The sequence below is a fragment of the Eublepharis macularius genome, chromosome 5 (genome assembly GCF_028583425.1).
Source record: "Eublepharis macularius isolate TG4126 chromosome 5, MPM_Emac_v1.0, whole genome shotgun sequence".
Lineage (NCBI taxonomy): Eukaryota > Metazoa > Chordata > Lepidosauria > Squamata > Eublepharidae > Eublepharis > Eublepharis macularius.
This window is the reverse complement of record NC_072794.1, coordinates 125,463,860-125,478,267: the sequence shown is the minus strand read 5'-3', so window position 1 is coordinate 125,478,267 and position 14,408 is coordinate 125,463,860. Positions and strand designations below refer to the sequence as shown.

General features: G+C 48.4%; 1 protein-coding gene across 1 annotated transcript in view; it reads left to right on the top strand.

The window, feature by feature from the left end:
• The first annotated feature begins 4,242 nt into the window (after nt 1–4,242).
• Nucleotides 4,243–14,408, top strand: part of PTPN22 (protein tyrosine phosphatase non-receptor type 22) — a 66,927-nt gene continuing 56,761 nt past the window's right edge. The window contains exon 1 of the mRNA XM_054979165.1: nt 4,243–4,329. Coding sequence (XP_054835140.1) covers nt 4,243–4,329 — 87 coding nt within the window. The remainder of the gene's footprint in view (nt 4,330–14,408) is intronic.

Below are 14,408 nucleotides of genomic sequence, written 5' to 3'. Positions count from 1 at the left end.
CATTGTGATAATGAATGATGTCTTCTGTGCAATACAGCACAGTAGAGATCTATATCTGGGCTGCACATTTCATCAGTGAATGAGATGGCGAGCATTCTTAAAGCCTTGCAGTAGAAAGTGATGCATCTATTAATCTCAGCCCCTATCTGATACGCAGAGATCATGATGATACAGAATGGTTGTGTGACCACTACCTCAGCCGAAGATAGTGAAATTGGACTATGTTGCAGTGTTGTTATAAGCTATTCCCTGCCTCAGCCCTTCAATATGGGGACAATAATTATAGTCTACATTGGTATTTGCAGCAATTAAAAAAAAATCTTGGGGAAAACCCTGTATTTCTCAAACTTGATAAAACCTTGGTTTAAAATAGAATAAATTCCTTTCTTTCCTTCCCCTTTCCTTTTTCTTTCTTTATGTTTTTTTGTTGGTGGGGTGGGGGAGGGGAGGGAGAGCGAAGAGAAACACTGCTGCCAAATCACAATGATGATAAAACTCTGGATTTCTCTGGGTCTCATTACCCTTTACTCAAACCTGGTTTTTGCCTAATGCTTTGTGACTGCTCTTGGGGCTGCATATGGCTTCCTGTTTTTAAGAACTGGATAATGAATGATCAAATGTAACAAACTTGTGTTCGTCTGCAGCTTGATGTTAAATGCAAAGGTAACACTGGTTAAATGTGCCAGTCTGTTATAGCAAAATACAGCAAAAGTCCAGTAGCACCCTAAATACTAATATTAGTACAAATGTTGTTAGTCTTAAAATGCTAGTGGATTTTTATTCTGTTTAACTGAATATTAGCCAGTTGATGGTACCATGTCATTGTTTCAACTACCCTATAATTACCACTGTTTTATATGGTAATTAGAGACATTGAGGGGACTCTTTGCTATGGAGTTTAATCCCTATTTGCTTGCCAGAAGTCTTACTTTTGGGACTCAAAACATCATCTTCCATAAAAAGAACAGCATTTAAAAAATGTGAGCATCCCTGACCTCTTCAGGAAGGCCATTTGGTGATGGAGGGGCCGCTCCAGAGAACGCATGTGTACGGCCAGTTGTTGATTTTGCCAATTTGCAGATGGCCCTGTTCAGACAAGTGAAGTTGCCATGCTGGAGTATAGGGAGAGAGGCAGTCCTGCAGTCATGAGGAGCCAAGGCTATGAATGGCTTTGTAAGTGTTCTGGATGACTCTGATTCAGATACAGATGTGCACTTAAGAAACCCCGAGTGTCTAGTTAGGTTTTCCTATATCAAATCATTTAACTCCTGGCAAGAAGTACACCAAAAATAATTTTCTAGGTTCATTACCATGTATTGTACACAAGTAATACAATTATGGAGGCTCTGCTTTCACTCTAAGCCTTTATTATTACAACATAATTATTCAACGTTCTTAATATCAACTCAAATCAACAGAAAACCATACCATCCATTATAATAGCTACACAGATCATTAAAAGAGAGCAATTACATGAGTCCATAAAAGTATCTTATCCAAAGATACAAAGGTAACAGGCAAGGAGCCCCTTCTATAAGGAAGCTCTCAATCAATTCATCTTGTCATATTTATAGGGTTTCAAAACAATTTCCTTACAATAGCTGTCTGTCCCACTTCAAAGGGTCTCACATTCTTGGCTAACTAGGGGCCAAGCTACACATGACGAATGACACTTGAACAGCAAGTGTATTTCTCCCTGTTCACTTGCCCTCCACTCAATCCACTTGCCGTTCAAGTGTCATTCGTCATGTGTAGCTTGGCCCTAGGGTTCCCAGGGACTCAAGACGGGGGGCAGGAGGGATGCGTGGGGGCACAATGGGAACACCTACTTCACGTGCATGAGTGCTCGTTTGTGGCCAATTTTTATCAAATTGCCCCCTGGCTTGACTCTGCACTTCCACATCACACTAGGAATGATGGGTTATTCCAGAGTCATTTTGGTAAAAAACCAGACCCAATTTACCATTAGGGATTGATGTGTATGAACCTGAGCTGCTGCATTGCGCCAGGAATGATGTCATTTCCAGCGTGACGCAAAAGTGTTCTGGAGTGCAGGAGTACACTCTGGCATTTTCCTGGCCAGTCCCCATGCCCTTCACCCGCTAGAGACTCCCTTTGTGGCATGTGTAGTTATGGTGCTGGGTTAGCCCTGTTTCTGTGTGCAAAGGAATTTTGAATGACTTTCTTGGTCATATCCAGCAACTGTTCTCCTATAGTTCTAGCTATATCCATGACATAAGTGATAGTTAAAACCTTGAATGGCGCCCAGTAACTGATGAATAGCCTATGGAGTGAATACAGAATGGGAGTAATATGTATGCTCCATCTAACTTCTGATAATAATTGAGCTGTGGCATTCTGCACCAACTGGAGTATCTGAGTTGACTTTGAGGGGAGACCTATGTAAAATACATTACAGTAGTCTAGTCTCAGTGTTACCATGGGTGTGGATCCAGGCGGCCAGATCAACCAATATTGGGTTTTAGTTAAGGCACATTAACTAAACGAACTGCATGCAGAAAGCTCTTATCCAAGTTAGAGAACCAATAACTGTTTATTTATCTAAAGAAATATATTTACATATAAGTTTAGTAGAGAGAAAGAACTAGTAACTGATCTAACTAGCTAGGATGGCTTTAGATTCAAAGCAGGCCATCTCTCTCGGGAGGAGACACCATGCTGCCTCTCCTGGTGCATACAGGGAAGAAGAGGAGGAGAGAATGGAAGGAAGGAAGTTCCCCCGGCAGGAAGGAGACTGATAGCAGCCTATCTATCTAACTGACTCTATAGTTGTTGCCTTCCTTCTTCTTTGCTGTCATCCTAAAGGCCCAAGCAAGAGACATCGCCAGTCCCATCTTCTAAGAACCAAGTCACGGTAGGGGGACATTTTCTGGGCTAAACAGAAGTTTAAGAAGACATTTTTTTGCAGCTGTATTAACTTGTTTTCTCTAGCAGCAATGTTGGATCCAGTATAACCTCTGGACTCTTAACTGAATCTGCAAGGGTCAACTGAACCCAATTGAAAGTGCGGAGTACAATACCCTTAATGAAGGAGGTTTTTCCTTTGTTCTCTGACTTAGAGGGTTAAGCCCAGGAGCTCCACAAGTTGTTCTGGAAATAGTTCCATGTCATGTCAAAGCCCTCCCCCAAAGTGATGGCAGCTGTCCACACAGGGCAAAATAACTGTTGTCATGCTGTCAAATACTTTCTTGTATTAAATTCCTTTCCTCATTATTATGGAAGCAAAGATGGGGCGACAAAGTTTGCCTTCTGATTCTAGTCCAAGTTTTTTAACACATGGGAAATCACATTTGTGAGACACTGTTCCAGCCAAGATATGGCTGGGGCCGGGGGGCAAAGTTTCCCTTTTGCTAAGAGACTGAGAACTATGCACTTCCTGTATGCCAAGCACATGAATCAAGAAAGGCAATTAGAAGTCTGTTTTTTGAGTCAGCTTTCCAAAAGCAGCAATGAAGAACTTTTGGAGGGCTATGTGGATGATCACAGCATAGTCATTCAAATAGCATGCATTCCAGGAACTAGCTAGCCTCTTACTCATTGACCCCTGTGTAAGTTTAACATTCTAAAGAAAAATGTCTGGTGGCTTCCCAAAGTTCATCCAAGGCCGTGTGAAAGGGCGGTAATGTCTGGATATTTGGGGATTTTTCTGGCAAAGTTAGGACTAAGGTATGAGTCTGCATTTTAAAAATGAAGTCAGGGGAGAAGGATGACGGAGGATTCTTTCTTTGAGAAGACTCCTTATTGACACAGAGGTAGTTCAAACTGATGCATGAAGACAGCTCTGGGAATGAATATTGATCCCATTCGTGGCTGAAATCAGGGACCTTATGTAACTTTTCTTGTGAGGATTCTGTTAGGGTTTTCCCACTCCTAAAGTGAAAATTGCTCCAGAGAATTACCTGGTGAGAATTTGGTCCTGGAGAAAATTAAGTAGTGAGTTCAGCAAGATCAATGCAGGGAAAGCAAAATGTTTTTCTCCTTTGAGAAATAATGTATTATTTAATGCTCAAGAAGGAGGCACTAGGGCCCAGGGTGGAATGGTTCTTTTAATTTCCTCTGCTGTGACTGCTACATACATGCTAATTTCCTTTGGGTCTTATGATGAAGTAAGTAAACCACAACCTTCAACAGGAACCCTCTGTGCTGGTGGTTTCCATTGTACCGTATGTTTGTCATGTCCATCTTCATCTCTGGCAGTTCAGCCTCTCACAGTTGTACAGCATGGATCAAAGAGAAATTCTCATGCAAAACCTGCAAAGAGTCAAGAGCAGAAAACTCAATAAAGAAGAATTCACAAATGAATTTTTGGTAAGTGATCTGTTGCACTATTTCTGTGTTTGATGTTGTTGCCAGAGGAGACATCCGGCTATCATAGTAAACATACATCACATATTGTTAAGACCCAACTATTGTGGGTCTTAATGTAACAATGCAATTTGTTACAATTAGCAGTTGTAACTTCAAACAACATTGAAGGGAAAAAGTTTTAAATTGTATGGTTTGTAAGTGTCTTTACTATCTTTCCTGTTTATTGATGGAAATACAGTTCTAGTTTTGTTGTAAAATGGTTTGTTACTGAATTCCTACCAAAGGTTTTGAAGGTGATAGGAGAGGATTTTTGTCAAAATGTTTAGAAAATAATTATCCAATTAATTTAATAGATTGTATATTGAATGCTAAGCAATTTCCCTCACTCACGAGTATTGTGACATTTCTATGCCTTGAGGGAAGACAAGTTACTTACGGTTTTGTTTTTATTTCTCAAATCAAGTATCTACATGGGTAGAAGATATGTTTAGTTTAAGCCTGGCTATAAGCCTGGCTTTATTATGCCTTTTATTCCACATTAATAATACTCAGAAATGTGCCATTCAAGATTTTAAAAAATCGTTTTCTTGTGAAAATGCCCAGAGATCCTTACAAGAAAACTTTTGTGAGGCAGGTAGGGCTGTGAGCAATTGGAAGTATAGTGGAGTTTGTAAATCACTGGGTCTTTCCACATTTCCACTTCCTCTGGTATTGATGCTTTTTGCTAATTTATTTATTTTTGATAATCCAAACTAGGGTTGCTAGCACCAAATAGGGAAATTCCTAGAGATCGGGGGGGGGACCTGGATAAAGTGGGGTTTGGGGAGGGAAAGGACCTTGGCATGGCATAATTCCATAAAGTCCACCCTCCAAAGCAGCCATTTTCCCCAGGTGAACTGATCTCTGTGGCCTGGAGACCAGTTGTAATTCTGGGAGATCTCCAGCCACTACCTGGAAGCTAGCAAACCTAATCCAAACACCCCGAATTTCATTTTTTCATGTTCTTCATATTTTTCCTACCACCAGTGTTTTTTCATGTTGTGGTGTCTTCTTTATTTTTAACCTTCAAACAAAATTATAGCAACAAGCTTTCAGATGTGGATCAGCCGTGTTGTCTCCACCAGTTCAGAGATGTGAGGTGGGCTTTGACAATGGTAGGTGAGCGTTAGAATCCTGCCTCTGATTGCTCTTTAGCCAGTACCTTTACCTGGATATAGGTGTTAAAAGAGAGGAGGGAACCTATGTATTTACCTGTGATCTATAGAACTTGATAGCATAGAGTGTGGCAGTTTCTTTCTTTTTCTCTCTCACACACACTCAGAATCACAAAGAATCACAAAGTTGGAAGGGGCCATACAAACCTTCTAGTCCAACCCCCTGCCCAATGCAGGATGAGCCTAAAGCATCCCTGACAAATATTCATCCAGCCTCTTCTTGAAAACTGCCAGTGAAGGGGAGCTCACTACCTCCCTTAGGCAGCTGATTCCACCTTTGAACTATTCTGACGGTGAAACAGTTTTTCCTAATATCCAGACGGTACCTTTCTGCCTGTAATTTAAGCCCATTGCTTCGACTCCTATCCTCTGCTGCCAACTGGAACAGCTCCTTGCCCTCCTCCAAATGACAGCCTTTCAAATATTTAAAGAGAGCAATCTTGTCCCCCTATCAATCTCCTCTTCTCCAAACTAAACATTCCCAAGGCCCTCTGCCTTTCCTCGTAGGGCTCAGTCTCCAGACCCCTGATCATTCTCATCGCTCTCTTCTGCACCCTCTCGATTTTGTCCACATTCTTTTTGAAGTGAGGCCTCCAGAACTGCACACAATACTCCAGGTGCAGCCTGACCAAGGCAGTATAGAGAGGGACTATGACCTCCTGCGATTTCGATGCAATGGCCCTTTTGATACAGCCCCAAACTGAGTTTGCCTTTTTTGCCACTGCATCACACTGACTACTCATATTTAGTTTACAGTCCACTCTTACTCCAAGATCTCTTTCACATGCACTACTACCCAAAAGTGTATCCCCCATCCTGTATTTGTGTTTCAAATTTTGGTGGCCCAGATGTAATACTATGCATTTGTCTTTGTTGAATTGCATCCTGTTCACAACCGCCCACTTCTCCAGAGTATTTAGGTCTTGTTGAATTTTAACTCTATCTTCTTGGGTGTTTGCAACTCCTCCCAATTTGGTATCATCAGCAAATTTAATGAGTAGCCCATTTACCCCTTCATTCAGATCATTGATAAAAATATTGAAAAGTATCAGGCCCAAAACCGAGCCTTGTGGCACCCCACTGGATACCTCCCTCCAATCTGATGAAATGCCATTGACCACCACTCTTTGGGTGTGGTCTTCTAACCAGTTCCCTATCCACTGAACTGTCCTATAGTCCAGTCCACAGTCTTCCAGTTTACCCATTAGAATGTCATGCGTGTATGTGTTTTGCTGTATATACAAGTGTTGGGGAAAGCCACAGCCTTTATTTATTTGTTTGTTTTTTTGTTTATGTCATTTTTAGTTCACCTTTCTCCCTGAGACTCAAGGTGGATTATACAGTGTGAGATTAGTACAGTCATGATCAAGGACATTTCCATAAACAATGCCATAGGGTAAATTATCTTTACCATTCCAACTTTGGTGGCAGCGTTATCCATTTTATTTGCCCTTTTAAAGAAAACCTAAACTATGACTTTGCTCACAAGCCCTGGTATTCATGCATACCTTTTAAGCTAGTAGCTATTATCTCACTGCTATGAATTAGTATGGGAAGGAGAGATCTGCTGCTGCCCTGCTAAACTGGAAATGGAGTAGGGAGTCAGCACTTGCTCTTACAGATCTGTTACGGGGAAGAATCTGTGCCTCTTGTAGGGCTGGGCTTATGTTTTCAGTCATGACTAGACATGGGCATGAACCAAAAAAAATTAATCAACCAGCGGTTCGCGGTTCAGTGCCAACAACCATCCCAAAATTGCAAACCGCAATGAACATTTCCCGTTGCCGAACCAGTTCGCAGTTCACAGTTCGTTGGGTGCGGAACGGTCCCCGGGGCACTTACACAGCCCATATTCCCGGGGAGTCTTTTGCAGGCTCTCCTACAGCCATCACCCAAGTTTGGACAAGATTGCAAAAGGGATCTTGAAGTTATACCCTCTCCAATCCAAGGCCCCAGAAAACTCCCACTTGATGCAATTAGAGCCACTGGTTGATGTTGGCCCAGTGTTCAAAAGGTGGGTAGTAACGGCAGCCGCCAGCCCTGGCGGCCACGGGAAGACAACAACAAGCCACCACCCCTCAGGGGGTGGGGGGTCTGGCAGGTCACTGGCGGCACCCCCCATGTGCCCGCCCACCAGGCCAAAAAGGAGCGCACTGGTATTCCCTGCGATGGCAGGAATGTGGGTGTTGACGGCAGCTGCTGGGCCTGGTGGGCATGGGGAGGCAGCGTTGAGCCGCCTTCACTCAGGGGGAGGGGGGTCTGGCCGCTCGCTGGCAGCACCCCCCATGTGCCCGCCCGCCAGGCCAAAAAGGAGCGCGCTGGTATTCCCGGCGCAGGCTGGAAGGTGTGTACTGGGGGCGGCCGCTGGGCCTGGTGGGCATGGGGAGGTGGCGACGAGCCACCTCCCCTCAGGCAGGGGGTCTGGCCGCTCACCGGCGTCACCTCCCATGTGCTCACCCGCCAGGCCAAAAAGGAGTACGCTGGTATTCCCAGCGATGTAGGAAGGTGTGTACTGGGGGTGGCCGCTGGGCCTGGCGGGCACGGGGAGGTGGCGATGAGCCATCTCCCCTCAGGGGGTGGGGGTCTGGCCATTCACTGGCATCACCCCCCATGTGCCCGCCCACCAGGCCAAAAAGGAGCGCACTGGTATTCCCGGCGCAGGCTGGAAGGTGTGTACTGGGGGCGGCTGCCGGGCCTGGTGGGCATGGGGAGCCGCTGTCGAGCCGCCTCCACTCAGGGGAAGGGGGGTCTGGCAACTTGCCAGTGGCACCCCCCATGTGCCCGCCCACCAGGCCAAAAAGGGGCATGCTGGTATTCCCAGCACAGGTTGGAAGGTGTGTACTGGGGGCGGCCGCTGGGCCTGGTGGGCACGGGGAGGTGGCGACGAGCCACCTCCCCTCAGGCAGGGGGTCTGGCCGCTCGCCGGCGTCACCTCCCATGTGCTCACCCGCCAGGCCAAAAAGGAGCACGCTGGTATTCCCAGCGATGTAGGAAGGTGTGTACTGGGGGTGGCCGCTGGGCCTGGCGGGCACGGGGAGGTGGCAACGAGCTGCTTCCCCTCAGGGGGTGGGGGGTCTGGCCACTTGCCAGCATCACCCCCCATGTGCCCGCCCACCAGGCCAAAAAGGAGCGCTGGTATTCCCAGCAATGTAGGAAGGTGGGTACTGCAGGCAGCCACTGGGCCTGGCGGGCATGGGGAGGTGGCGATGAGCCATCTCCTCTCAGGGGGTGGGGGGTCTGGCCACTCGCCGGCATCACCCCCTATGTGCCTGCCTGCCAGGCCAAAAAAGAGCATGCTGGTATTCCCAGCAATGTAGGAAGGTGGGTACTGGCGGCGGCGGCCGGGCCTGGTGGGCACGGGGCGGCAGAGATGAGCCGCCTCCCCTCAGGTGGCGGAGGGTCTGGCCGCTCGCCAGCATCACCCTCCATGTGCACGCCCACCAGGCCAAGGAGGAGTGCGCTGGTATTCCCAGTGTGGGTGGAAGAGGACCTGTCATCATGAGGAGGGGGAGGGGGAATATCCCTCAGCATCCACGGGTCCTCACCCGAGGGTCCCACTGAAGAACAGTGCTGCAGCGGCAGCCAACAGTACACACCTTCCTGCCTTGCCGAAAAAATGGGAGTGAGAGGACGTGTCATCATGAGGAGGGGGAGGGGGAATATCCCTCAGCATCCGTGGGTCCTCACCTGAGGGTCCCACTGAGGGACAGTGCGGCAGCAGCAACCAGCAGCTCACACCTTCCTGCTTTGCCGGAAAGGATGGGAGGGAGAGGACCTGTCATATGGGGGGTACGTTGGAAGATCCCCCCCCCAAACCTCCAGGCCAAAGAGGAGCGCACTGGTATTCCCAGAGTGGATGGGAGAGGACCTGTCATCATGAGGAGGGGAGGGGGAAGATCCCCCAGCATCTGCGGGTCCTCACCCAAGGGTCCCACTGAGGAACAGTGTGGCGGCGGCAGCCAACAGTACACACCTTCCTGCCTTGCCGGAAAGGATGGGAGGGAGAGGACCTGTCATTTGGGGGTAAGTGGGAAGATCCCCCCCCAACCTCCAGGCCAAAGAAGAGCGCACTGGTATTCCCGGTGCGGAGGGGCCGGGAATCTCTATCTGTCTCTACATACAGTTCTCCAACCATATACCGTTCTCTTCCTGTAACATTCATTTTCTAAAGTTTGTGCATACATTCTAGTGTCTTTTGCATTATACTGATACATTCTGGACTGTTTGTCTCTTTCTCTGTTTTTGATTTTCAGTCCTTTTCTCCATGGATGTGGCGTGTTCTGTTCGATTCTATATCTCCTTGATGGATTCGCATTCCATATCTACTAGAACAGTTGATATCTGTGTCCCCTTTTCTATCTGTTTCTCTGGTTCTCCCTCTCACTGTCTATTTGCAACTTTCTATCTCTCTCTGTCTCTTCCTATGTGATTCCACCACTATTTATCTGAATCTCTCTCTTTCTACGTATATATCTGTCCTTTATTATTTCTTTCCATCTCTAGCTGTCTTTTTTTCTCTTTCAATAACTATGTTGTTTTCTATTTTCCTTTCTCTATCATCATCCATATGTAGGCTTGCGTGTCCATCTTTTTCCAATGGTTTTGTTGTTGTTTTTCAATACATCTTTCTATCTGCCTCTCTGTCTTGTTCTGTCCAACATGAGGAGGGGGAGGGGGAAGATCCCCCAGCAGCTACGGGTCCACAACCGAGGGTCCCTCTGAGGAGTAATACAGTGGCAGCTGACAGTACCCACCTTCCTGCCTTGACGGAAAGGACGGGAGTTGGGGGACACATTCCTGCCCAGCTGAAAGAGGTCCCATCAGTCCCATTGACAGGGGTGCCGCCACATTGTCAACCGACTGTATCCATACACAAAACAATCGGCTGCGCAAGTGCAACCGAGCTGTGTAACCAAGGAGGGAGCAGTAACAGGATAGTCCCTCATGAAGCAGGGTCTGACCTGATCCGCCGTCATGCCTTTGTGGAAAGTAGGGGATGGGCAGGACAGGAGGCATTGTTTGGACGGGTCAGAGTGGTTCCTGAGAGGGGGAGACGGAAACGTGGCAGCAGCTGACATCGGCCACCTTCCTGCCTTTGTGGGAAGGATATCAGTCGAATGACCCATTCCCCCCTGCTCAGAGGGCTCTGTGTTTACGAGGGATGGGGGCACCGTGCGGCTTAACTATATGTGAAACAGTTCCTGAGCTGCTGCACAAGTGCCCAAAGGAGGCTTCCATCATCAGCAGCACCCACCTTCCTGCCTTGCCAGAAAGGATGGGAGGGAGAGGAACTGTCATTTGGGGGGTAAGTGGGAAGATCCCCCCGCAACCGCCAGGCCAAAGAGGAGTGTGCTGGTATTCCCAGCGTGGGAGGCAGAGGACGTGTCATTCGGACTGGGGGCCTGATCCCCCAGCTACCGCGGGTCCTCACCCGATGGTCCCACTGAGGAACAGTGCGGTGGCAGCCACCTCTTGAGCCATCAGCCTCAAGGTTGTAAGCGGCGCTGTCCCAGACCCCGAGGGAACAACCTCCGCCAGCGCAGCCTGCCGGAGCGCTCTGCTCTCACCTGCATCACCCTCAGGGCAAAGTGATCCTCCCACTGACCCCCGCTCAGAAGAGCTGGTGGCCCCCTTTCTCCCCCCAATGGATGTTTCACTGGGTGAAGAAGGAGACAGGCTTGGGTGGTGCCTCTTCAGGTGCCGAGTCAGGGCCGTCGAAGATAGGTGCTTTGGGTTTTTGCCCCTGCGCACGAGGACATCACAGGCACGACACCGCACCACATGGGGGTCATCAGGAAGGGCCCGGAAGGGCCTCCATATGGAGGCGTTGTAACGTCGACCGCTAACTGTCCCAGGGGAAGGAGGACGAATGGTTACAGGCTGCGCTGTGGGGCTGGACACAGATGACGGCATGAGGGGTGGACTGCAGGAGGGGACACCACCGAGATTTTGGGATGGGGACGGGAGGGATCTTTCATAACACACATACCATTCCTCCAGGGATCCATCGCCCGCCCACCCCTCCTCAAAATGTTGAGAGAGATTCTCTCCCCCCTGCGCAAAGACCTCTTGGGCCTCCACAGCCCACATAGGTGAATTGGGCGGAGCGGGAGGACTGAGGTGAGGTGCCCACCGAGCTTGGCCCCAGGGCCTGGCAGCAGCCCTGGCACCAGAGGGGAGGAGGAACTAGAGGGAAGGAGGAACTAGAGCCCTAGCCCACCACTCCCACAGACCTGAACAGATCAGGCACTGATCAATAATCAATGTGAGCCCTCAGCTGAGGTGCCCACTGAGCTGGGCCCCAGAGCCAGGCAGCATCCCTGGAACCAGAGGAGATAGATCCCTATCCCCCAAATCCAAGCTGAATTAGTCTCTCTCCCCAAAGGCTAGCAAGTGGCAAGCAAGAGCTCTGTTCCACTCCACTGCTCACTGAAAGTGAAACCCAGCCTGGGAGCCCACGGCTATTTATAAGCACAGGTCCCATTGAGCAACACAGGAGGTCTGTGTTTGGCCGTCAGAGCTGCCTATCAGGGTTTGCAGGGATGAGATTGGAGTGCCTGTTGCTACAGGACACCCCTTCCCCCTGCTTCCCCTGGGTGTCTTCTCCCAACTTGTAACCGCTTTGCAGCTCCGTGGTTGGAAGGAAGACCTGCCGATCAAGGTAAGCTGGGCTTCCATTTGGGTTTCCAGGGCGACAGAAGGAGCGCAGACAGAGTTCAGGCATTCCCCTGGCTCCGTTGCCAGGGGAATTGATTGCTGGCGCCTGACTGTCTGGCTTCCCGAACCATGGCCGAATCACCGAACCAGGCTTTTACCGACCGCAGGTTCGTTGGCCGTGGCCAATAATGAACTGCCGGATTGCGATCGCGCAATCGCCATTTTCGTGGGTTTTTGACATTCGTAATGCGGTTCATGCCCATCTCTAGTAATGACCTCTTTCTTCCCTTCCAGCACAAGCAGATGGGTGTTTTGTTTCCAGATTACACCAAAGAGCCAATTTGTTTTTCTTAATACATGTAGGTGGCCATAATGCATAGCTGCCACAGATCAGGGCTAGCACTAGTGTAGAATTATCATAAATATTTTAAAAGTAAAGCAACTGCATGGGAAGTCACTTCACACAACTGATTTCTCCCACAAGACTGCATCCTTATGGTTGTCTTTCAAATGGCAGTCGCACTACACAATGCACATATGAACTGGTTGAAAGATAGCAGACATTCAAATGGTAAATTGTTGTACTATTGTTGTACTATCAGATTAGTTGCTTGTACTTGGAACTCTCCATATCGTATAATGGAAGAAAATGAAATATTGTTCAGAATACAGCAGAAGGGGTTTTCCAGGAGTCAGCTCTTCACATTTCTTTTTGGTTTCCTACAAGGAAAGAATGTGAGTCCATTCACATGGTAAAACCTACAGAGGTAATGACATAGATAAATTATAGTTTCCACAGGTTCATACTAAGGAATGAACTGCAGTTAACTTTAACTTCTGAAAAGAGATGTTGTAACTCTACTGTGTGTATGGAAACTGTACCTGAAGCCCAGATGTATGGCCCCAGTATGGACTAACAAGGCAATGCCTTCTTCCATGCTCACAGATGCAACTATGTATGTTCCTTTTTGAGAGCTAAGCTACAAGTGATGCCAGACGTATTTTTTAATGTGTCAGGAATGCAATTTTACCTGGGAACTATAGTTGAGAACAGCATTATGTCCCTAGTGCGGGGAGGCAGAGGGGGGAAGAGCTTTTCAAAGGCAGCCACATGGGATCACTGGGGGAGAGGAGTTTTGCAATTGTTTTCTTGCTGTCTCAATGGAGAGATCAACCAGCAGCTCTTCCCTTTCCCTGCTTCCCCATGCTAGGGACAGGGTCCTGTATTCCTCCCTCTGTTGAGATTGCAAGAAAACAATTGCAAAGTCCCTCTCCCCCATGCAGCTCTGTCTTTGAAAAGCACTTCCCCTCCCCCGCCTCCTCTCACTAAGTGTTCGGGAGAGGCCTGGTTCGGTGTCTTCGGCCACGGTTCGGGAAGCCAGACAGTTAGGCGCCAGCAATCAATTCCCCTGGCAACGGAGCCGGGGGAATGCCTGAACTCTGTCTGCGCTCCTTCTGTTGCCCTGGAAACCCAAATAGAAGCCCAGCTTACCTTGATTGGCAGGTCTTCCTTCCAACCACGGAGCTTCAAAGCGGTTACAAGTTGGGAGAAGACACCCAGGGGAAGCAGGGGGAAGGGGTGTCCTGTAGCCACAGGCACTCCAATCTCATCCCTGCAAACCCTGATAGGCAGCTCTGACGGCCAAACACAGACCTCCTGTGTTGCTCAATGGGACTTGTGCTTATAAATAGCCGTGGGCTCCCAGGCTGGATTTCACTTTCAGCGAGCAGTGGAGAGGGACAGAGCTCTTGCTTGCCACTTGCTAGCCTTTGGGGAGAGAGACTGAGTATAATTCAGCTTGGATTTTTGTGGGAGTTTCCTGGGGGCCTTGGATTGGAGAGGGTATAACTCCAAGATCCCTTTTGCAATCTTGTCCAAACTTGGGTGATGGCTGTAGGAGAGCTTGCAAAACACTCCCTGGGAATATGGGCTCTCTAAGTGCCACGGGGGCCATTCTGCACCCAACGAACTGTGAACCGCGAACTGGTTCGGCAACGGAAAATGTTCGTTGCGGTTCGCGATCTCAGGATCGTTGTTGGCACCGAACCGCGAACCACTGGTTCGTTAAATTTTTTTGGTTTGTGCCCATGTCTACTCACCACATCTCTATTGAGAGTGTGCAACTGGCTCAAAATCACCAGCAAGCTTTCATAGCTCAGTGGAGATTTGAATTGGATCCTCGACCCAGATCCTAGTCTGACCACTAC